Source organism: Rhinopithecus bieti, unplaced genomic scaffold (assembly GCF_001698545.2).
Source record: "Rhinopithecus bieti isolate Rb0 unplaced genomic scaffold, ASM169854v2 scaffold_81617, whole genome shotgun sequence".
Taxonomy (NCBI): Eukaryota; Metazoa; Chordata; class Mammalia; order Primates; family Cercopithecidae; genus Rhinopithecus; species Rhinopithecus bieti.
Window position 1 is genome coordinate 521195 of NW_016841754.1, and position 26034 is coordinate 547228.

The 26034-nt window shown below is 42.2% G+C and overlaps 1 protein-coding gene across 2 annotated transcripts in view; it reads right to left on the reverse strand.

Annotated features, from left to right (window-relative positions):
• Positions 1-8893, reverse strand: part of FMNL2 (formin like 2) — a 323435-nt gene extending 314542 nt beyond the window's left edge. For both annotated transcript variants that reach the window (XM_017866074.1, XM_017866073.1), the window contains exon 1: positions 8282-8893. In XM_017866074.1, the coding sequence (XP_017721563.1) occupies positions 8282-8398 (117 nt within the window). In that variant the 5' untranslated portion in view covers positions 8399-8893. The remainder of the gene's footprint in view (positions 1-8281) is intronic.
• Between the last annotated feature and the right edge of the window lie 17141 nt (positions 8894-26034).

Sequence of the window (26034 nt, forward strand, 5' to 3'; positions counted from 1 at the left end):
AAAAAACAAGGAAAGGAAGTCAGGTCCCTGAGCAAACCCTCAATCAAGGCAGGACTTGAGACTAGTGAGATGTGTTATTTAAAAGCACCATCAGTCACACTTTAGTGTCCCAGCACCAGGCACAAGGTCAAAAATGTGAACTATTTAAACTGGCTGTGGTGGCTCATGCCTGTAATCCCAGCACTTTGAGAGGCCAAAGCGGGTGGATCATTTGAGGTCAGGAGTTCAAGACCAGCCTGGCCAACATGGTGAAACCCCGCCTCTACTAAAAGTACAAAAACTAGCCGGGCGTGGTGGTGCATGCCTGTAATCCCAGCTACTCAGGAGGCTGAGGCAGAAGGATCGCTTGAACCCAGGAGGCAGAGGTTGCAGTGAGCTGAGATCACATCACTGTACACCAGCCTGGGTGACAGAAAGAGAATCCGTCTCAAAACAAAAAAAAAATGAACTATTTGATATTTGACACCATTCCCAAAATGATGAAGAAATAAGTCAAGTGAGATTACAGAAGTCAGTCTAGTGAGATTACTTCTGGAGATAACAGGGTCTAAACAACTCAAGGCTTTCAGCTTCTGTGGCAATGGTTATAGGGGCTTACAAATGCATCAGAACTTCTGCAAAGAAAGAAGTGGACTGAGGTTACATGTGAAATAAGAGTCACCAAAGTCAGTTACAGGCTACACAAGAACACTGAAGATCATGGAATCACAGAAACTATAGGAAGTTTGTCCTAGAAACTATACAAGACTAGAAATCATAGAGAGTTTGTGTTAAGTGCCTACCAGTGAACACTGATGGTCATGTTTTTCTGTTTGTTTTTTAAGAGAGTGAAAAGAAAGTACATTTTTATCTGTCAACATTGAACATCATCATACCTGGTAAATAGGGCTAAGTGTTGCCCAATTTCAGAATTCCAAGCCCGTCTGGTCCACATCTGCGGGCCTCGGTTGAAATCCCAGTTCAAGAGGCAGCTCTCCAACCTAACAGCTCTTCCCTTAGACAGTGCTTCCAAATTATATCCTATCAGTTGGAAACTGCATAGTCCTTGCCGTTATGTTGAAAGACAGGTTTCTGGAAAGGAGGAGGGGGTCACTGGGAAAGAGGGAAGAAGATCACCCTGCAGTATGAACAGTTGGAATTCTAAAGGGAAGACAAGAAATGAGCTATCTCTGTCCCGTGTTCAAGTAGGTCAGAACTAAGAAAGTACATGAAGGCTCTCTAAGGAACCATGACTCCAAAGCCTGGGGACACACTTCTTGTTATCTGCAGGATGGGGTGGCACTCCATAAAGAGTTGCTGCTCTACAAGATGAGATCTGCCAAGCAACCGTATAGCTTGTAACTCACATTCCCTCCTAAGCTCCTCTAGGCTGTTCCTTCTAAGGATCCAATGCTTTGTTCCTAAAAGGATTCCAGTTACAGCGCCCTCTTGCAAAGGAGGGGCAATCATCCATAATCAGTGCTTCTTGTATTATCTGCTTTTTTGACCTCTATTACTTGCTTAAACCTGAGGGCTAGAGAGCCCACTTTACCTTGTCCCTATTCCCCAAGCTCTAAATATGAAAAGAAGAGCACTGTTCATTAAGACCAAACCCTTTAGGCAACAGTTCTCATAAAGTCAAATGAATTTCCAGAACAAACATCAGCACATACTTATCCTTTTCTTCTTTGAGCCCAAGAAGGACCTACCAGGAGATCTTTCCCCACTCTCAGGGGCTATAATTCTATGTCTAGAACCTGCAAGTGGCAGACTCACCTCAAAGAGGGTAACTTTCAAGCCAATAATGTACTTCCTATCGTCTTGGGCTGGAAAGGGCCTTCCAGTCACCAGTGTTTTTCACACAGATTATCTGAATAACTTTTTTTTTTTTTTTTTTTTTTCCGAGACGGAGTCTCGCTCCGTTGCCCAGGCTGGAGTGCAGTGGCTGGATCTCAGCTCACTGCAAGCTCCTCCTCCCGGGTTTACGCCATTCTCCTGCCTCAGCCTCCCGAGTAGCTGGGACTACAGGCGCCCGCCACCTCGCCCGGCTAGTTTTTTTGTATTTTTTTTAGTAAAGACAGGGTTTCACTGTGTTAGCCAGGATGGTCTCGATCTCCTGATCTCGTGATCCGCCCGTCTCGGCCTCCCAAAGTGCTGGGATTACAGGCTTGAGCCACCGCGCCCGGCCCTATCTGAATAACTTTAATGGAGAACGCACCATCCATTTTCAACAACTCTATGTGTTAGAATATTTTTCCCTATGCTCATATGACTTTCAGTCACTGACCCTGGGGAATTCTACTCTTTAGACCACACAGAACAGCCCTACACACATTTCCACCTGAAAGTTCTTCAAAAGCCAACATCAACTAATGAATCACAATGTATTATGTTCTGGAAATTTTATGCTTTCGAGTGTTATGATTTCCATCATCTCACGACTATACTAACAATTGTGCCAAATTCTATTCCTTCTCACAAAGGAGGAAAACCAAGGGCCAGAGGAAAGAGTTTAACTTGTCCAAGTTGGTGCAGCAAATATGATTCTAGAAACTAGGTCTCCTGCCTCCCAGGCCAATGCTAAATGAGAGGCCACAAGCAAAAGTACTTCTTATCACTTAGGGATTTAAGGCCACGCATACAATCACTCCCCAAATTTCATCACTTTACACTGTTGCCAGTCTCTTCCTGGAGCCAAATATTTGCATTTGATCAACTTCTATCCTAGATACCCCAATATATTGTCACAGTTTTTACTGGTATTATTAGGAAGAAAAAATGTATCCTGATAATGATACAGCCCTAACCATATATTCCCACTTAGGAGAATAAAACAGCTCAGGGAGTTACTGCCTAAGGTGAAACTGTAATGGCTCAAAGTGACAACACTCCACCACCCCTCTTCCATACTCTCTTTCCCTCACAACAGGAGAAAGAATGTGAGAAAACAAATCAGCAGCATCCGATGGCCTCACTACACTCCCACCCATCCATCTGCTCAACAGACTTCATGGCAAGTGTTCTCCTTGAAGTGGCTGAAAGGGAGCAACGCCTTGCAGCGGGAAATAAACTTAAATGTTAAAACTTGACCTTCCAGCAGGGCACAGTGGTTCATGCCTGTAATCCTAGCACTTTAGTAGGCTGAGGCAGGTGGATCACGAGGTCAGGAGTTCAAGACTAGCCTGGCCAAGATGCTGAAACACTACCTCTACTGAAAATACAAAAATTAGCCGGGCATGGTAGCACACACCTGTAATCCCAGCTACTCAGGAGGATGAGGCAGGAGAATTGCTTGAACCCAGGCGGCAGAGGTTGCAGTGAGCCAGTATTGCACCACTGCATTCCAGCCTGGGTGACAGAGCAAGACTCCATCTCAAGAAAAAAAAAAAAAAACTTGACCTTCCTTTCCTTTTCACAGGTAATTATATATGGAGTGTATGCGTTGCATTGACAGGTTGTCTATTCCTTCTGATTTGGAGAACAAACTTTTCAACCAAGGTATTTCAAATCTGCCTTGAAAAGAAAACTGAAGAGTACCTTTTGGACCAGATCAATTTTTAACTCCATGCTTGAAAACAGAAGAGCACAGTGAAGATGCCAAAAGGCTTGATATCTAAAGAGACGAAACTTCAAATGCACCTCACTTCAGTCACTTCTGAAGAATTTCTGCCAACTTTATCCAGTCTGAAATTTGCACTAACCAGACAGGAAGTTTTTACTGCTAGTCCCAGGCCCTTTTTTTCTTCCCAGTTCTAAGCCTAAGGAAGCATAATATAAAGGAAAGGCCAGAGGGAGTAGGGAACAGATCCAAATCTCTGCTGAAAGACCGGATTGGTTATTTAATAACTGTACAATTTTAGGCAACTTAGGTAATCTTTTTCTTTTTTGAGACATGGTCTCACTTTGTCACCCAGGCTGCAGTACAATGGTACGAACATGGCTCACTTCAGCCTTGACCCCCAGGACTCAAATGATCCTCCCACCTCAGTCTCTTGTGTAGCTGGGACTCCAGGTGCAAGCCACCACACCTGGCTAATCTTTGTTTTCTTTTTTCATAGAGACAGGATCTCACTATGTTGCCCAGGCTGGTCTCGAATTCCTGGGCTCAAGCGATCCTCTCACCTCAGCCTCCCAAAGTGCTGGGATTATAGGTGTGAGCCACCGTGCCCAGCTTAGATAGTCATTACTTACGCATCTATAACGTTGCTGATAGCATTAGTTACTATAAGCATTAAATGAGAACAGGTAAAAGGCCTACTCATAGGAGATACTCACAAAATGTTCCCACTCCTTCTTAAAACAAAATGACCACATTCAATCTCAAGGCAAGGGGGAAAAAATGAGAAGGAAATGGACTCAAATTAATCAGATACCAAAGCAGTTCCTAATACCAAATATAAGATAATACTGCCCTAAACCATTACTTCCTAATAATTTTAAATCTGTTTGCAGTGCTGCCTGATACCTGATACTGCATAAGATACAGCAGCTAAGACACAGACTTAAAAATTGTCCTTTCCTCTGAAACTCAACAAAATAATTTTTAGGATAGCTCTTCAACAGAGGCATCCAAGGGCGTGCCTTTTAAGTTGTAAACAGTGACTGCAAGCCAAAAATGAGTGAATATTATGGAGTGTCTAATGTAGAAAGAGGTATTCTCAGACAAAAAACATCAGTTGTTCACCACATCCACCAAGAACCACCTTCTTATCATCATCTTTAAAAATAAAGGACATGGGAGTATTTGTGCGTGTGTGTATGTAACCCAGGGATGTCCAATGTTTTGGCTTCCCTGGGCCACATCGGAAGAAGAATTGTCTTGGGCCACACATAAAATACATTAACACTAACAACAGCTGATGAGCTTAAAAAAAATCACGAAATAAATCTCATAATGTTTTAAGAAAGTTTATGAATTTGTGTTGGGCCCATGCAGCCCACAGGCAGTGGGTTGACAAGCTTGATGTAACTCCCAAAATTAGACAATGGTTAACAAATACAACGGAGGGCCACATGGCTATTATAGATGTGAAGAACTCCCAAAAAACACAGGCTAATATTACCTATGAAACATATACATCCTTACATCAAAGAACAAAGATTGAAGTACGTGGCTGACTTTATAATTTATGAAACACTTCCATATAAATTATACATAGGTTAGAGTATAACAGAAACATTGCACATACACACACACAAAGGTACATGTATCTCACCTTCCAGCTCTACCTGAAAGGTCAGTAGAGGGAAGCAAATAGTTAAATGTATACACTAAGACAGTAATCTTTTCCCTTAAACAGAAGTTTTATAACTATTACTATAATGATACTGAAGACGCCTATCCTTGGGAGGATTAAACTCCTAAGACTGGGATCCAATTTTTGCTAGTCACTAACTCATTTTTTTCTATTAAAAAGATTACTTTTCAAAGTTCACCCCTCTACTGAAAACTCATTAGTCTTTTATTCTCTCATTTCCATTCATACCCACCAATTTTTTATATTCACACAATTTAACCCATATAAACTGATGGGGAGGGAGGAGCTAGTTCTTGAGTAGGTTTGTTCTCTCTTAAGGCTTTCCTAACAAGAAATAAAATAGACTTCTGTCATTTTCATTTTTATTTACTTCTCCCTGAGGCCTTAAATATTCTAGAGCTGGAGGATGGGAGGAATTGTTTTCCTAGCTTGAAACAGTCTGTTAATTATTGATGTAAGCCATACTTACAATGACGTGCTTGGACACTTTTCTGTACAGTATTACTATCTGGTTTTCCTCCCAAAACACCCGTATGATCTTTATTATACAAGAAAGTTGAACTGGTATCAATAATGCCAACACAATTTCCATTGTCCTCCACATACATACTTAAAAATTTGCCACCTAAAACTTGTCCTTCAAGCTTGATGTCGAGAACTAAATGGTTTGAACTGATTTCTTAAGCAACTCATAAAGAAAAGCAAAGTTGGGATTATCACACATACAACTCCAGAAAAAAAACCAACAAGAGAAATCACCAACACTGCACACTTCTATTGGCCTATGGAGATGATTTGGAAGGTTTCAGCTCCTCTCTCAGATTGTCAAAGAGCAAGTGGAGCTGACTTGGGAGAAGGAACCCATCAACGGTCCAAATGTATCCCTAGGAAGAGTGTTCCCAAGCTGACATGGTCCCCCAAAAGCTTTGTCTCTACTCAAAAAAAGGTCAGACTGGTATTGTTTTTGTTTCTTGTTTGAGAGGCTTAGAATATTGTAAACAATTTTAAAAGGAATTGCACCCAGTAACAGTGACACACAGTAAAGTAGCCACAACAATACTGCCCCAAGAAGCTTGGGATGTACAATCATAATTGTCTACATACTATATTTGCAACTGCTAGCCTTAACAGGAACACAAATCCACCATGTTAATGATGGGACATCATTTTTCTAAAGATTAATTCACACCATGTGTTATTAATCAGCAGGGTAACTGAAAGCTCAAGCAAAAAAAAAAAATGCTATCCTAGTCAAGCAGAACTTAATTGCATTATTATTATTATGGCTGCTGCACTGGCTTCTCTGTGACACTGGCTCCTCCACCACAAGTATTCAGACACACACACACACACACACACACACACACACACATACAGCACCACAGCATGGATGGTAAAACAAAAAAGCCAGAGTCAGGCGGAAAAAAAGCTAGAGCCAGGAGGTAAGAACCACATGTCTAGTAGGAAGAGGGTTTTGAAGAAAAACGTTTGTCTCTGGTAAAGCAGGTCAGGTATGCACCCAGGCCGCCTTGAGAATTATGCCTAGGCCGTTTCATTTGAGTGTCCCATCTTGCACAACGGTGGGAGCAGCTGTGGGAGATCACAGGAGATGCAAAGCAACCCAAGCAACCTCATCTATCTCCCCGACGGCCACACCAGAGTTTCCAGGTGGCGGGAGAGAGAGCTCAGTTCTCCCAAAGAGCACACAGCTAACCTGCCATCCAGAACATCATTTCCCATACCAAACCATCCCTTTTTCAAGGCCTGAAGGCAGGCAATTTGAACGTCCTCTCGCTGAGCAGACCTAAGAAAACCGATTTTTGATCTAAAACTCGAGTCCTCTGCCAAAGTTGTAAGTGTTCATGAAAACAAAAGAAGAAAAGAAAACCCGCAGGCAGGCACAATCGTTGGCTGCCCGGATTACGAGTTTCCCTTGCTGCCTAATCTTGTGGAGTTTAGAGGTAACCAACTAGGAAAAGAGAAGTGTACAAGTGTGAGGAGTAGGAATGCGTCCAATCTCGCCTGTGTCCCTCCCAACATCCCTTAGAAGAGGCTGGGACACTAAAACTGGAAGTCTGGGGACCAACTGCAGTCCAGATCCTGGCTGGGGCAAGCCGCCACACCCTCTGCAGCTCACAGCACAAGCCTCGGCTGGGAGGGGCCCAGACACAGTCCCAGCAGGAAAGGGAGAAAGAGGGGAGTTTTCAGAGTCCTGGATTCGAGGAGCTGGAAAGCTGGGAGAAGCGGAATGCAGCAGGGAGCGGGGGACCTGGCTGGGAGTGCAAGAGGAGAGGAGGGGTCGCCCGTGCAGTCAGGACAGCTCGCAACACGTCCCCGCAAAACTGCACATTTTTGTGGTTTAAGCTTTAAGTCTAGAGGGAACGCGCTGAGGTTCTCCCCAGCCTGGGTTTCAGACGCCCCTGCTCCTCTCCAAGGGCCGCGGCGCCGCACTGCTGTGGGTCTCCCCTTTCCCTTTCGCAAAAGCTCTCCTTGGCCAAGCCACTACGTCCGCCCTCCAAGTTCGCCTCCTCCGCTCATCGCCCGGCGCGGCGCCTACGGCCGGCGACAAGCGCCCCATCTGCCGGGGACTTCGCAGGTCCAGGGCTGGCCGCCCGAGGGATGGTCCGCAGGGGCTCAGGGTTTTTTGTTTTGTTTTGTTTTGTTCGGTTTAAAAAAAAAAAAAGCCTAAGCGGCTCCCCGCCTCCCCCTCCCAAGCCCGCGCCCCCTTCCCTTCACGCCCACGCCGCACCTCCCGGGCACACGCGCCGTGAGGTGCCTCTCCAAGCCAGACAATGGGTTCGGGGCTGGCTGGGCAGCCCGCCCGGAGTCCCCATCCCCATCACGGGACCCCGAGAGGCTGAGCCCGGGGGACTGCCAGGGGGGTGAAGAGGAGTGCTGGGGGGCCACAAAGGGGAAAGTGGGAGCCTACCCCTCGGGAATGGAGGCTCGCTCCCGGCATCGGGCGAAGGGGAGGGGCGGGGGTCCGCTGCGCCGCCCGGCCGGGGGCCCCGGGTCCCCGCGCCCGGCCGCCGCCGCGCACTCACCAGCACGATGGCAAATCGCTCCTCCAGTTCACCTGGCTCGGGCATTGGCAGCTTCAAAGGCACGTTGTGCGCCCTGAAATCGGTCTGCTGCGAATCCATGCTCCCTGCGTTGCCCATGTCGGCGGCGCGCCGGGGCCAGGGGCTGCTCCGGGCCCCTAGCGTGCGCGTCGGAAATCAGAACAGCTCCCGGCAGTCGGCTCCCGCCCGCAGGCGCGACCTGCCCGGCTCCCCACCCTCCGCCGCGCCCAGGTGGGTGTGCGGCGCGCACCGCTCCCTAGCAGCGCTCCAAGCCGAGCCGCCCCCTGGCCTCCCTCATGCTCTCCGCCGCCCCAGCGCGGCCCCGGCCTCTTTTCCTCGGGAGGGGTAGTCGGGGCGCTGGGCGCCTATGTTCATGGTGCTCCGCTGGCACACCGCCCCCTGCCAGAGATCGCGGCCCCCAGCGCGTGGTCCCTCCTACTCGGCCTTCTGCCAGGCCCGCGGCCGCCTCTGAGACTTCCAGCCCTTGCCGGCCACGGCTGCGCCTGACCGGCTAACACCTCGAGCAGACAAATGCAGCTCCGCGCTCCCCTACACAATGCCCCCTCTCGCCCGGCCCCCGCCCCCGGCTCGGCTCCGCCCACTCGCCCCGCGGACTGCCGGGACGCGTAGTTTCTGCCCAAAGTGTCCGCGCGCAGAAACCACGCCCGCTCCAGAGCGCCGGGCCGGGTTGGGGCCATTTGCAGCAAGGGCGATCCGTACGTCTCTGAAGATAGCTTATGTCACTTTTGACCCTCCTCACCCCAACAGTAGAATATCTACATTGTGTATATCATGTTGACACTTGGTAGGCAGGTCTGTGACGGAATCCAATCAATGAATGAAGGAATGCATGCCTTCTGATTAAAATTCAGAAAATCGTTGCTGTTTTTAAAAGATCTAGTTCAATAAGGAACTTCAAAAGCATTGGCAAAGTCCTGTTTCATAAACGGGGGGGTGGGTCCATGGGTACTTGTTCATCGTTCTTTCTTCCATCTATATGTTCTTTGGTGTGATTGAAATGTTCTATAAACAAATGTATAATTTGAACTGGGTAAGGATTCAATTCAATTAAAAAAAAAAACACCTGTCAAACACCTATTATGTATGGGTTATTGTGTTCCTTGGTGGGAGGAAAAAAAAAGAGATGTGCCCTGTACTGGAATACTTGCCAATCTAGTGAAGGAGAAAATTTACACACCCATGTTTCATGTGAGATGGATATAATGATAGTGTTCCGGGAGGCTTTGGGATGATCTTTGACTGCAGCTCTCTTATTCCTTCACAGCAGTCTCGAGCAAGGTGTCTTACAGAAAAGATTAGACCTGACTCTGTCCTCTGGGGTGTGTTTCAGACTGTAACAACCCATTCTGAAACCTCGGAAATAGAAATAGCCTTATAAGAGACTTTAGCCAACTGCTCATGTGAATGTTAAGGACATACATCTGGTTGACTTGTGGCTGAACTTCTGCAGTTAGTCCTTTCTTAGTTTAAAGCAGTGTTTCTTAATCCTAGATGTGTATCAGATTCACTTGGGAAGCTTTTTGTTAAAACTACTCACACCTTGAGCTCTGCGTATTCTCAGAATCTCCTTAAGCGGAGAGCCTGAGCCTGGGCCGGTATAGGTTTAACAAGCTCCCCAGGTGATTTTGATATGCAGGTAATGTTGTTATCCTTTTAGTAAATAGCAAGTGTTTCTGGACAAGGTAGTACACCAAGATTCAATCATCAAGGACATTTCATTCATCTTTATAAACTTCAAGATACTTTAAACATAGTAGACACCCCAAGAACTATTTGCAGAATTGACAAGTCACTTTTTCCAAAAGCGTATGACACAAATACAAATATATCATGTGTGTCCTATTAAACCACTTCTAGTCTTTAAAGAATGGAGAGAGTATAAATAAATTCAACTTAAAATTCTGAATAACTGTAACCTGTATTTCTAAAGTAATGCTGTATCAAAGTTAGTGGCAAACGTGTTACTGATCTGAGAGAAAAGCAGGGAGTTTTAGATATACACACACCCCAAACTAGTGAAAATGAGTGAGAAAGAAAGCAGTTCGGACCGGGTGAGACATTTCTGACCCACAAAAGTTTATTTCCTTTGTAATCTCTAGACATATACTTTGGCTCTGATTGACTCACAAAATCAGCCCACCCAGAGCGTTGCCCATCTGAATAAAAAGGCTGGAATTCTTTTCTGCAGTTGAGAAAGCCTTTTCGATTACACTTATGGCTCCCTGCGGCTATATTTCTGCCAGAAACCAAGACTTTTTTCTCCCTTTAAGTCTTATCACATCTAGTCTCTCTCATAAGCTCACACTTTGAGGGAAGCCAAGGACAAAGTGTGCAAATCTATGAACCAAAAGAACTTTCCTGCCATTTCAATGTTTGGAATCTCTAATATTTGGTTGTTATTTGTGATTATTAAGAGGAGAAATAAATACTCCATAGGATTGTACAATTTCTCTAAGAACTTCCATCAAAATCTTAGGAAATTTTTTGGGGGGAGAAGGCATGAAGGGAAAGAAAAGACAAGACATTTATATTACCTTAATTGTAGCACTCTTTCCCACAAAATTAAAATCAAGCAATCATTTAAAATGCATATTCCATTTATTATTATTATTCTATATGATTTGTTATAACTCACGTGCAAAATATTGGCAAAAAAGAAAATGTCTGGGCCAGGCATAGTGGCTCACACCTGTAAGCTCAGCAGTTTGGGAGGCCTACGCAGGTGGATTGCTTGAGCCCAGGAATTTAAGACCAGCCTGGGCAACATGGAGAAATCTTAGGGTTACTACTCTGTAGCCAAGTTCACTTAGCCTTTCTGAGATACTAAGTGAACTTACCTGCAGAGCTGTTCCTTACATTTAGAACCTGAGGAGATACCAGTAAAACTTAGGTCCAATCCCTCAAATAGCTGATCTTGTAGAAGTATTTGTCCTGAATAATGGAAAAGCTTCTTTGAAAGCAATCACACCATTGTAGAGGAATCCCTGACCAAGCCATCCCTGGCATAGCTTCGAAATGCGCATAGAAGATAAATGTTCTAACATTTCAGTGTCCATGGAAGCTAAGTACAGTTTTAATAGACATTTTCCTTTTCTTCTTTCTTTTTAAGATAGGACCTTGATCTTGCTCTGTTGCCCAGGCTGGAGTGGAGTGGCACACTTACGGCTCACTGCACCCTCAACCTCCCAGGCTCAAGCGATACTTCTACCTCAGCCTCCCTAGCAGCAGCTAGGATGACAGGTGTGTGCCACCACATCCAGCTAATTTTGCATTTTAAAAAAATTTTAAGCCATTAGGTTTTAAAGGTAGTTTTGTTACATGACATAGACAATAGATTAAAATATTACTTTATTGTACTTACAATTTGCAAAATATAGTATCTTCTGAGTCAGGGATCAGCACACATTTTCTGTAAAGGGACTGATAGTAAAAACTTCAGGCTTTGAGGGCCATATGGTCTATGTCATATCAACTCAACTCCGTCCTTGCAGTGCAAAAGCAGCTGTAGATAGTAGATAAATAAAGCAAATGGTTTTACTGTGTTCCAATAAAACTATTTATAAAAGTGGGCAGATGAATGGATTTGGTTTACAGGTATAGTTTTCTGAATTCTGTTCTAAGTTGACGGTCTAGAAGAATGTATATAATTCTCATCTCATAGTATGCATCCAGTTATTAATAATTAGCCTCTTTGTTATCTTCAGAAAATTCTTTATGGGAAGAAATATTGCAGGCTTTGTTATGAAGAAAATCAAACTGGCTAGTGGCTCACACCTGTAAACCCAACACTTTGGGAGGCCAAGGCAGGAGGATAGCTGGAGGCCAGGAATTTGAGACCAGCCTGGGCAACAGTGAGATCCCATCTCTCTTTCCCATGATTCTTCCCTTAGGGTAGGCCTTCCGCATGCACAGTGCTCTTCTTACCCTGGGGAATTGAGCACACACAGTGTGTTTGGGAAGTTGTATGCATACCCATCTCAGGCTTTCTTTTCTTTTTTTTTTTTTTTTTTTTCCAGTGGACCTGCAAGAAGAGAGATCTCCAGAGATCTTCAGAGGTGGCCATTCCAGTATTCAACTGAGTACGGATCAGTACATGCATGTGAGGAAAAAACCCAAAGCTGGTTATTTAATAATAAAGAGGTGAAGTCATCAGAAGAACATAAAACTCAATAACAGCATTTCAAAATACATGCACTCCGGCCAGGCATGGTAGCTCACGCCTCTAATCCTAGCACTTTGGGAGGCCAAGGAAGGCGGATCACTTGAGGTCAGGTGTTGGAGACCAGGCTAACCAACATGGTGAAATCCCATCTCTACTAAAAATGCAAAAATTAGCTTGGCATGGTGGTGCATGCCTATAGTCCCAGCTACTTGGGAGGCTGAACGAGAATCACTTGAACCAGGGAGGTGGAGGTTGTAGCAAGCTGAGATGGTGCCACTGAACTCCAGCCTGGGCGACAAAGCGAGACTGTCTCAAAAGGAAAAAAAAAAAAAACCCAACAACTATGTGTGTGTGTGTGTGTGTGTGTGTGTGTGTGTGTGTGTATGTGTGTGTCTATGTGTGTGTGTGTGTGTGTGTGTGTTTCTGTTTCTCTGGAGAACTCCAAGGAATACAAAGACTAAATGCTTTCTTCCTAAAATCAGGCATAAGGCAAGAGTATCCAATCTCACCATTTTTATTCAACATTGTCCTAAAGGTTCTGGCCATTTACAGTAAGTTGAGAAAACAAAATAAAATGCATCAGCTTTGGCCCAGGTATAGTGGCTCACGCTTGTGATCCCAGCACTTTGGGAGGCCGAAGCAGGTGGATTGCCTGAGCTCAGGAGTTCAAGACCAGCCTAGGAAACATGGTGAAACCCTGTCTCTATTGAAAAAAGAAAAAGGCCAAGTGTGGTGGCTCACACCTGTAATCCCAGCACTTTGGGAGGCTAAGGTGGGTGAATTGCCTGAGGTCAGGAGTTGGAGACCAACCTGGCTAACATGGTGAAACACCGTCTCTACTAAAAATATAAAAATTAGCCGGTTTGCCTGAGCTCAGGAGTTCAAGACCAGCCTAGGAAACATGGAGAAACCCTGTCTCTATTGAAAAAAGAAAAAGGCCAGGCGTGGTGGCTCATACCTGTAATCCCAGCACTTTGTGAGGCCGAGGTGGGCAGATTGCCTGACGTCAGGAGTTCGAGACTAGTCTGGCTAACATGGTGAAACCCCATCTCTACTAAAAATACAAAAAAGTTAGGCGTGGTGACGCATGCCTATAGTCCCAGCTACTCGGGAGGCTAAGGCAGAATTGCTTGAACCCGGGAGAGGTGGAGGTTGCAGTGAGCCGAGGTCACACCACTGCACTCCAGCCTGGGCGACAGAGCAAGACTCTGTCCAAAAAAAAAAGGGGGGGGAAGCGCCAGGAGCAGTGGCTCACGCCTTTACACCACGCCCAACACTTTGGGAGGCTGAGGCGGGTGGATCACCTGAGTTCAGGAGTTCGAGACCAGCCTGGCCAGCCTGGCCAGCCTGGCCAGCCTGGCCCACATGGTGAAACCCCGTGTCTACCCAAAAACAAAAAAAATTAGCTGGGGGTGGTGGCAGGCACCTGTAATCCCAGCTACTCGGGAGGCTGAGGCAGAAGAATTGCTTGAACCCAGGAGGCATAGGTTGCAATGAGCCAAGATCGCACCACTGCACTCCAGACTGGGCAACAAGAGCAAGACTCTGTCTCAAAAAATAATAATAATAATAAAAAGAATGAAAGGGAAAAAAAAAGTATCTGGTCTGGAATGAAGAAGTCAACTATCTTTATTAATAGATGGCATGGTCTTTTATGTAGAAAACCTAATGGAATCTATAAAATAGTTACTAGAACTAATATGTGAGTTTAACAAGGTTTCAGGATAGAAGATTGATATACAAAATTCAAATGTGTTACTCTATAGTAGAAATAAACTTTAAAAAACTGAAATTAAAAATGCCATTTATGGTAGCATCAAAAATATTAAATACTTAGGTATAAATCTGACAAAAGACGTGCAAAACCTGCACACTGAAAATTACAGTATATTGTGTCCAAACTTCCAAACTCAGAAAGCTTATTATTTTTAAGACATCAGTTCCCTCCAAATAGGTCTATAGATTTCTTGTATTCCAAAATAAAATTCCATAAGACACTTGTTTTTGTAGAACTTGATAAGATAATTCTAAAATTCATATGGAATTGCAAGGACCTAGAACAGGAAAAGCAACTTGGAAAAAAAAGTACAAGACCAGGCACGGTGGCTCACGCCTGTAATTCCAGCACTTTGGGAGGCCGAGGCAGGCAGATCACAAGGTCAGAAGATGGAGATGATCCAGCCTAACACAGTGAAACCCAGTCTCTACTAAAAATACAAAAAATTAGCCGGGTGTGGTGGCATGTGCCTGTAGTCCCAGCTACTCAGGAGGCTGAGGCAGGAGAATCGCTTGAACTCTGGAGGTGGAGGTTGCAGTGAGCCGAGATCGCGCCACTGCACTCCAGCCTGGGCAATAGAGGGAGCATCCGTCTCAAAACAAAACAAAAAAAGGACAAAATGGGAGGACAAATTCTACCCAATTTCAAGACTTATTGTAAAGCCACACTAATTAAGAGAGTATGATATTGATACTAAGATAGAGTGATCAATAGAATAGAATGGTGAGCCCAGAGGTGGGACTACAGATACATGGACAATGGGTTTTGACAAAGGTGCAATGGCATTTGAGTGGAGAAAGGATAGTCTTTTCAGCAAATGATTGTAACAATAGTTGTACAGAAATCGGATATCCACATTCAACAAATGAACGTTTATATATACTCACACCATTTACAACACAACTCAAAACAATTGTAGAAATAAGTGCAAAATCCAAAACTATACAACTTCAGAAAAAAAATAAAGGAAAAGATCTTTGTTACCTTGGGTTAGGCAAAGATTTCTTAGGTATGCCAGCAGGAAAAAAAAAAATGATAAATTGGACTTCATCCAATTAAAAACATCTACTATTCTAAGGACACAGTTAGCAGAATGAAAAGATCCACTGCTGACTAAGAAAAAGTATTTACAAATTATATGTTTGATAAAGGACTTGTACACAGAATGCATAAAGAACTCTCAAAACTAAATAAGAATACAACGGACAAAAGACTTGAACAGATGCTCCACCCAAGGAAATATATCCATGGCTAATAAACACATGAAAAGATGCTCCACATCATTGCTCATTAGGACAATGCAAATTAAAACTACAATGAGGCCAGGCACCCTGGCTCATGCCTGTAATCCCAGTACTTTGGGAGGCCAAGGCAGGAGGATGGTCCAAACCCAGGATTTCAAGTTTGCACTGCAGTCCAGTCTGGGTGACAGAGCAAGATCCTGTCTTAAAAAATTAAAAACCTACAATGAGATATATTTCCTTACAGTTCTGGTATCTCAGAAGTTCAAGATTAAGGCACCAGCATTTGATGAGAACTTTTTTTACATCATCCCATGGTGAAAGGACAGAGAGGGCAACAGAGAGCAAGAGGTGGCTGAACTTCTAAAAAGAACTCATTTTCATATAACAACATTAATCCATTCACTCCGCCCTCATGGTCTAATTACCTCGCATTAGACCTCAGCTCCCAGCACTATTGCACATGACCATACAAAGACATTTACATGATATTCACAGAAGCTTAACTTGACCAAAAACTGAAACAACTCAAGTGTTAATTGACAAATGAAGAGATATGTGAATTGTGGGTGTATATATAAACAGTGAAATATTACTTAGTAATAAAAAGGTATGGACCACTGATATACTCAACATGGTGGAATCTTAACTATGCAGGGCTGGGCACAGTGGCTCACAATTATATTTGCAACACTTTGGAAGGCTGAGGAGAGTAGATCGCTTGTGCCCCCGAATTTGAGACCAGCCTGGGCAGCATGGCAAAACCCCATTTCCACAAAAAGTACAAAACATAGCTGGATATGATAGCATGCGCCTGTAGTCCCAGCTACTCAGGAGACTGAGTTGGAGGGATCAATTGAGCCCAGGGAGTCGAGGCTGTAGTGAGCTGTGAATATGCCACTGCGCTCACTCCAGCCTGGGCAAGAGAGTGAGACCTTGTTTCAAAAACCAAAACAAAAAACTCTGTGGAATGAGAAAAGTCAGACAAAAAAAGTGTATGTACTGTATGAAACCATTTATATAAAATGCTAGAGAATACAAACTACCCTATAGAAACAGAAAGCAGATTAGTGATTGTTTGGGGAGTGGGGAGAAGTTGGGAGGCAAGAATTTCAAAGGTTGTGAGCACACTTTTAGGGGTGCTAGATATGATAATTAATCTGATTATGGTGATGGTTTCACAAGGGTATACATATGTCATTCTTATCAGATTGTACAATTTAAATATGTTCAGTTTATACCTCAATAAGGCTGTTACAAAAAAATAAATAAGTAAAAAATTAAACATTTTTTCTATTCTCTTTCTTCAAGGAACTTACATACTAACTCAAATTTCTCCCCTTCTTTCTTTCATGTTAATGTTGTCTATTCTCTTCATTCCTCTTTGTTTCTAACCCCTATTAACACTAGCCAGTAGTAGTAGTAGTAGTAGTAGTAGTAGTAGTAGTAGTAGTAGTAGTGGTAGCAGCAGCATAGCAAATCCTTATTTAGAGTTACCAAATGGTTACAAATTCATTTGATTTTCTCATGCTACTTTTTTCTTCTGGATTTACTTTGTTTTCTTACTGAAATACATTCTTTAGCATTTCTTTCACAGAGAGTTGTTGAACAGCAAACTTATATGACAATGTCTTTTTGCCCTCAGTCTTGAATATAGCTTATTTGATTGTACAATTCTAAGCTGAAATGTCCTTTCCCTCCCCAAGCACCAAAAGGGCTTTTGGGTGGCATTTCTGGACCTGCATGGTGTCAGAGGGAAGTCCACTGCCCTGAATAGTGAGTCACAGGCCAGAGATCATTCACGACAGTCTGACATAAGAGACCTTGGGCTTTGGCCGGGCACAGTGGCTCACACCTGTAATCCCAGGATTTTGGGAGGCGGAGGCCAGCGGATCACGAGGTCAGAAGATTGGGACCATCCTGGCTAACACGGTGAAACCCCGTCTCTACTAAAAATAGAAAAAAAATTAGCCAGGCGTGGTGGCAGGCGCCTGTAGTCCCAGCTACTCAGGAGGCTGAGGCAGGAGAATGGCGTGAACCCGGTAGGTGGAGCTTGCAGTGAGCCAAGATCGTGCCACCGCACGCCAGCCTGGGCGAGAGCAAGACTCTATCTCAAAAAAAAAAAAAAAAAGAAAGAGATCCTGAGCTTTAAGGGAACATCAGCAGTAGTCTCGCAGTAACTCCCATGGGCCTGTGGTGGTGATGGTGGCCACAGGATGAGGCTCCTCTTCCTTTGGAAAGGGAAAGGAAAAGTGGGAAGGACTGCATCTTGTAGTTTGAGTGCGAGCTCAGTCACAGTACAATAGAACACCAGGTAGACTTCTAAGGTTTTAAACTCTACCCTTGCTCCCAGATGGCTCCTCTGGCCTTGCTTGGGGCCCATGGAAACTTGCCACCTTGCAGGGAAGGACAGAGGCCTAGCTGGCTTTGCCACCTGCTGATTGTAGAGCCTCAGAGCCTTCAGTAAATATGGGCCATCCCTAGGGAGTGGTTAGAGCAGGCCTTGGGCAAGACCCAGTGCTGTGCTGGCTTCGGGTCTGACCCAGTGTAGTCCTAGTGGTGGTGGCCACAGGGGTGCATGTGTCACACCACCCTAGCTCCAGGATGTTCGGAACAGAGAGGCTCCATTAGTTTAATAGAAAGTAAGAGAAGAGAACAAAAGCCTCTACTGAGTAATCCAGAAAATTCTCCTGGATCTTGTCTAAGACCATCAAGGTGGTACCTTTATGAAACTGCAAGAACCACAGCATTACTGGGCTTGGGGTGCCCCCTAAAGCAGATACAACTTAAATCACAACACCCAAGTCCTTTCAAATATCTAGAAAGCCTTCCCAAGAAGGTTGGGTACAGACAAGCCCAGACTGAGAAAACTACGATAAATATCTAACTCTTCAAAGCCTAGACACTGAAGAACATCAACACCATCCAGGAAAACATGGCCTCAGATGAACTAAATAAGGCACCAGGGAGCAATCCTGGAGAAACAGAGCTATATGACCCTTTAGACAGGTAATGCAAAATAGCTGTGTTGAGGAAACGCAAAGAAATTCAAGATAACACAGAAGAAATTCAGAATTTCATCAGATACACTTAATAAAGTGATGGAGATAATTTAAAAGAATCAAGCAGGAATTCTGGAGCTGAAAAATGCAATTGGCATGCTGAAGAATGCATCAGTTTTGTTGTTTTTTTATTTTTTTGAGACAGACTCTTGCTCTGTCACCCAAGCAGTGGTGTGATCTTGGCTCACTGCAACCTCTGCCTCCCAGGTTCAAGCAATTATTTTGCCTCACCCTCCCAAGTAGATGGGACTACAGGTGTGTGCCACCATACCCAGGCTTGTATTTTGTATTTTTAGTAGAGACAGGGTTTGACCATGTTATCCAGGCTGAACTTGAACTCCTGACCTTAGGTGATCTGCCAGCCTCAGCCTCCCAACGTGCTGGGATTACAGGTGTGGGCCACCATGCACAACGCATCAGTCTTTTTTTTTTTTTTTTTTTTTTTTTTTTTCTGAAATGGAGTCTCACTCTGTGACCCAGGTTGGAGTGCAGTGGTGCAATCTCTGCAGCGATTCTCCCGCCTCAGCCTCCCGAGTAGCTGGGATTATAGGCGCCTGCACCATGCCCAGCTAATTTTTGTATTTATAGTAGAGATGGGGTTTCACCATGTCAGCCAGGTTGGTCTCGAACTCTTGACCTCAGGTGATCTACCCACCTCGGCCTCCCAAAGTGTTGAGATTACAGGCGTGAGCCACCATGCCCAGCCCCAACATAAGTTTCTTAATAGAAGAATTGATCCAGTAGAAGAAAGAATTAGTGGGCTTGAAGGCAGGCTATTTAAAAATATGTGATCAAAGGAGACAAAAGAAAAAAGAATTAAAAACAATGAAGCACACCTACAGGATGTAAAAAATAACCTCAAAAGGGCAGATCTAATATTTATTGGCCTTAAAGAGAAGGTAGAGAAAGAGTTGGAGTAGAAAGTTTCTTCAAAGGCATAATAATAGAGAACTTCCCAAACTTAGATAATGATATCAATATCCAAGTATAAGAAGGTTGTAGAACACAAAGCAGATTTAACCCAAAAAAGACTACCTCGAGAAATTTAATAACCAAACTCCCAAAAGTCAAGGACAAAGAAAGGATCCTAAAAGCAGTAAGAGAAAAGAAACAAATAGCACACAATGGAGCTCCAATACATCTAGCAGCAGATTTTGCAGTGGAAACCTTATAGGCCAGTTGAGAGTGGCAAGACATATTTAAAGTGCTGAAGGAAAAAACTTTTGTCCCAGAATAGTATATCTGGTGAAAATATCCTTCAAACATGATGGAGAAATAAAGACTTTCCCAGACAAACAAAAACTGAGGGATTTCATCAACACCAGACCTATCCTACAAGAAATGCTAAAAGGAGTGCTTCAATCAAAAAGAAAAGGATGTTAATCAGCAACAAGAAATTATCTGAATGTACAAAACTCACTGATAATAGTAAGTACACAGAAAAAGCTGGAATATTATAACACTGTAACTGTGGTATGTAAATTACTCTTATCTTCAGTAGAAAACAAAATGATTAACCAACAAAAGTAATAACTACCACAACTTTTCAAGACATAGTCAATGCAATAAATTATAAATAGAAACAACAAAAAGTTAAAAGGCTGGGGATGAAGTTAAGGCATAGTCTTTGTTAATTTTATTTTTGCTTCTGTGCTTATTTATGTAAACAGTTTTGTTATCAGTTTAAAATAATGGGTTATATTTTTTGCAAGCCTCATGGTAACCATAAACCAGTAAACACATAAAGGATACACAAAAAGCAAAAAGTAAAAAACCAATTCATATCACCAGAGAAAATCACCTTCACTAAGAGGAAGACAAGAAGGAAAGAAAGAAGGAAGAAAAGACCACAAAACATCCAGAAGACAAATAACAAAATGGCAGGAGCATGTCTTTACTTATCAATAATAACATTTAAGGTAAATGGACTAAACTCTCCAATCAAAATACATAGAGTGGGCCGGGTGTAGTAGCTCATACCTGTAATCCCAGCACTTTGGGAGGCCAAGGCGGGTGGATCACCTGAGGTCAGTCAGGAGTTTGAGACCAGCCTGGCCAACATAGCGAAACCCGGTCTCCACCAAAAATACAAAAATTAGTCAGACGTGGTGACACATGCCTGTAGTCCCAGCTACTCAGGAGGCTGAGCAGGAGAATTGCTTGAACCTGGGAGGCGGAGGTTGGGTGACAGAGTAAGACTCCATCTCAAAAAAAAAAAAAAAAAAGGAAAAAAAGACGTAGAGTGGCTGAAAGGATAAAAAAGAAGACCCAATGATCTGTTGCCTGCAAGAAACACACTTCACCTATAAAGATGGAAATAAGTGAATGGAAAACAATATTCCATGCTGATGAAAGCCCAAAAAAGAGCAGGAATATTTTCTCTTATATAAGACAAAATAAATTTCAAGATAAAAACTGTAAGGACAAAGAAGGTCATTATATAATGATAAAGGGGTCAATTCAGCAACAGGATATAACAATTTTAAATATATGTGCACCCAACACTGGACCACTCAGATATATAGAGCAAATATTGTTAGAGCTAAAGAAGGAGAGAGGCTTCAACGCAACACTAGCTGGAGACCTCAACACCCGACTTTCAGAATTGGACAGGTCTTTCAGACAGACAGTCAACAAAGAAACATTGGACTTAATCTGCCCTATAGAACAAATGACCCTAAAAGATATTTACAGAACATTTCATCTAACAGCTACAGAATACAAATTATTTTCCTCAGAATATGTATCATTCTCATGGATAGACCATATATTAGGTCACAAAACAAGTCTTAAGACATTCCAAAAAAGCTGAAATAATATCAAGCATCTTCTCTGACCACAATTAAATAAAAGTAGAAATCAATAAGAAGAGAAACTTTGGAAATGATACACACACTTGGAAATTAAACAGTATGCTCCTGAATGACCAGTGGGTCATAAAGAAATTGAAAAGGAAATTGAAATTTTTCTTAAAACAAATGATAATGGAAACACAATATACCAAAACCTATGGGATACAGCAAAAGCAGTACTAAGAGGGAAATTTGTAGTTATAAGTGTCTACATAAAAAAAAAGAAAGAAAAACTTCAAATAAACAACTTAACAATGCATCTTAAAAAATTAGAAGAGCAAGAACAAACCAAACCCAAAATCATTAGTAGAAAAAAATGAAATAATAAATATTAGAGCAGAAATAAATAAAATCAAAATGGAGAAAACAATACAAAAGATCAATGAAACTGTAAGTTGCTTCTTCGAAAAGTTAAACAAAATTAACAAGCCTTTAGCAGACTAAGAACAAAAAGGAGAAGATCTAAGTAAATAAAATCAGAGATGAAAAAGGAGACATTTCAACTGATACAACAGAAATTCAAATATCATTAGTGGCTACTATGAGCAACTATATGCCAATACATTGGAAAATTAGAAGAAATGGACAAATTCCTAGGTACATACAACCTATCAAGGTTGAATTATGAAGAAATCCAAAACCTGGACACACCAATAACAAGTAATGAGATTTAAGCCATAATTTAAAAGTCTCCGAGTAAAGAAAAGCCCATGAGCCCATGGCTTCACTGCTGAATTCTACCAAACATTTAAAGAACTCATAGCAATCCTGTTCAAACTATTCTAAAAAATGGAGGAGGAGGGAATACTTCCAAACTCATTCTATGAAGTCAGTATCACCCTAATACAAAAACCAGAAAAAGACACATAAAAAAAGAAAACTATGGGCCAAATTTTCTGACGAATATTGATGCAAAAATCCCCAACAAAATACTAGCAAACTGAATTCAACAATACATTAAAAAGATAACTCACCGTGTCCAAGTGGGATTTATCCCTGGGATGCAAGGATGGTTCAACATATGCAAATCAATGTGCTACATCATATCAACAGAATGAAGGACAAAAAGATGCTGGAAAAGCATTTGATAAAATTCAACATCCCTTCATGATAAAAACCCTCAAAAAAACTGCATATGGAAGGAACACCTCAATTTAATAAAAGCCATATATTACAGACCTGCAGCTAGTATATCATTCTGAATGGGAAAAAACTGAAAGTCTTTCCTCTGGAACATGAGAAGGATGCCCACCTTCACCACTATTATTCAACATAGTACCAGAAGTCCTAGCCAGAGCAATCAGAAAAAAGAAAGAAAGGGCACCCAAATTGGAAAGGAAGAAGTCAAATTATCCTTGTTTGCAGACAATATAATCTTATATTTAGAAAAACCTAAAGATTCCATAAAAAAACTATTAGAACTGATTGGCTGGGTGTGGTGTCTCATGCCTGTAATTCCAGCAATTTGGGAGGCCAAGGTGGGTGGATCACCTGAGGTCAGGAGTTTAAAATCAGGCTGGCCAACATGGTGAAACTCCATCTCTACTAAAAATACAAAAATTAAGCAGGTGTAGTGGTGTGCACCTGTAATACCAGGCTGAGGCATGACAGTCACTTGAACCTGGGTGGCGGAAGTTGCAGTGAGCCGAGATTGCGCCATTGCACTCCAGCCTGGGCAACAGAGTAAGACTCTCTCTCTCAAAAAAAAAAAAAAAAAGGCTAGGCCTGGTGGCTCACGCCTATAATCCCAATATTTTGGGAGACCAAGGCAGGTGGATCACTTGAGGTCAGGAGTTCGAGACCAGCCTGGCCAACATGGTGAAGCCCATTTATACTAAAAATACAAAATTAGCTGGAGGTGGTGGCCCATGCCTGTAGTCCCAGCTACTCAGGCGGCTGAGGTCAGAAGAATCACTTGAACCCAGGATGTACAGGCTGCAGTGAGCCGGGATCACGCTACTGCACTGAAGCAAGAGTGCAGCAGATGGATAGAGCAAGAGTCCACCTAGAAAAAAAGAAAAAAAAAAACTATTAGAACTGATAAATTCAGCAAAGTTGCAGGACGCAAAATCAGCATACAAAAATCAGTAGCATTCCTATATGCCAACAGTGAATGTGATAAAACCAACAAAAAAGTGATCCCATTTACAATAGCCACAAATAAAATTAAATACCTAGGAATTAACCCAAAAAGTGAAAGCTCTCTATAATGAAAATTAGAAAACACTGATGAAAGAAATTGAGAGGACACCAAAAGGTGAAAAGATATTCCATATTCATGGATTGGAAGAATGAATATTGTTAAAATGTCCATACTACCGAAAGCAATCTACAGATTCAATTAAATCCCTATCAAAATACCAATGACATTCTTCACAGAAATAGAAAAAACAATTCAAATATTTATATGGAACCACAACAAAACCAAAATATCCAAAGCTATTCTAAGCAAAAAGGACAAAACTGAAGGAATCACATTACCTGATTTCAAATTATGTTACAGAGCTATAGTAACAAAAACAGCATGGTACTGGCATAAAACAAACACATGGACCAACAGAACAGAATGGAGAATCCAGATATAAATTCAACTACTATAGTGAATTTATTTTTGACAAGGTTTCAAGAACATACACTGGGAAAAAAGACAATCTGTTCAACACATGATGCTGGGAAAACTCGATATCCATATGCAGAAGAATGAAACAGGACCTTTTTCTCTCACCATATACAAAAATCAACTTAAAATTGATTACAGACTCCAATCTAAGACCTCAAACTATGAAACTACTATCAAAACACATCGGGGAAACTCTCCAGGACATTGGTCTGGGTCAAAATTTCTTGAATAATACCCTATAAGCACAGGCAACTAAAGCAAAAATGGATAAATGGGATCACATCCAGTTAAAAACCTTCTGCACAGCAAAGGAAATGATTAACTAAGTGAAGAGACAATCCATAGAATGGGAGAAAATATTTGCAAACTACTCATGTGACAAGGGATTAATAACCAGAATATATAAGAAGCACAAACAACTCTACAGGAAAAAGTCTAATAATCTGATTAAAAATGGACAAAAGATTTGAATAGACATTTCTCGAAAGAAGACATACAAATGGGAAATGGGCATATGAAAAAGTATTCAACATCACTGATCATCAGAGAAATGCAAATCAAAGCTACAATGAGATATCATCTCACCCCATTTAAAACGGCTTATATCCAAAAAACAGGCAATAACAAATGGTGTGAGGCTATAGAGAAAAGGGAACTCTCATACATTGTTGGTGGGAATAATTAATACAACCACTGTGGTGAACAGTTTGGAGGTTCCTCAAAAAACTAAAACGGTTACCATATGATCCAGTAATCCCACTGCTGGGTATACACTCCAAAAAAAGGAAATCAGTATATCAAAGAGATACGTACACTCCCATGTTTTGCTGCAGCACTATTAACAATAGCCATAATTTGGAAGCACCTTAAGAGTCTATCAACAGATGAATGGATAAAGAAAATATGGTACATATACACAATGGAGTGCTATTCAGAGATGAAAAAAAAGAATGAGATCCTATCATTTGCAACAACATGGATGGAACTGGAGGTCACCATGCTAAGTGAAATAAGCCAGGCACAAAAATACAAACATTGCATGTTCTCACTTATTTGTGGGATCTAAAAATCAAAACAATTGAACTCATGGAGATGGAGAGCAGAAGGAGGTTTACAGAGGCTGGGAAGGGTAGTGGAAGCATGAGAGGGTTGGTTAATGAGTACAAAAAAAAAAGAGAGAGAAAAAAAGAAAGAAAGAATGAAAAAGTATTTGGTTGCACAATAGGGTGTCTGTAGTCAATAATAATTTAATTGTACATTTTAAAATAAAGAGTATAGGCCGAGCACTGTGGCTTATGCCTGTAATCTCAGCATTTTGGGAGGCCGAGGCGGGGGAATCACCTGAGGTCAGAAGTTCAAGACGAGCCTGACCAACGTAGTAAAACCTTGTCTCTACTAAAAATACAAAAATTAGCTGGGCGTGGTACGCATGCCTGTAATCCCAGCTACTCGGGAGGCTGAGGGAGGAGAATCGCTTGAACCCGGGAGGCAGAGGATGCAGTGAGCAGAGATCGTGCCATTGCACTCCAGCTTGGGCAACAGAGCAAGACTTCGTCTCAAAAATAATAATAATAAAATAAAGTAAAATACAGAGTACAATTGGATTATTTGTAACTCAAATGATAAATGCTTGAGGGAATGGATACCCCATTTTACATGATGTGATTATTAAGCATTTCATGCCTGTATCAAAACATCTCATGTACCCCATAAATATATGTACCTCCTATGTACCACAAAAATTAAAATTCAAAATTAAAAAATATTATCTTTTCCTCATTTTCTTTTTTTCTCCTTCTGAAACTTACACATTGATTTTCTAATTCTATTTATGTTATCTTAATTATTCTTTCATATTTTTCATATCTTTATCCCTTTGCTGCATTCTATCTGATTTCCTTAGATCTCCCAATACAGAAACTCTTTAGACATGTGCAGTCTAGTATTTTTCCTTTTCTTTTTTTTTTTTTTTGAGACGGAGTCTCGCTCCGTCGCCCAGG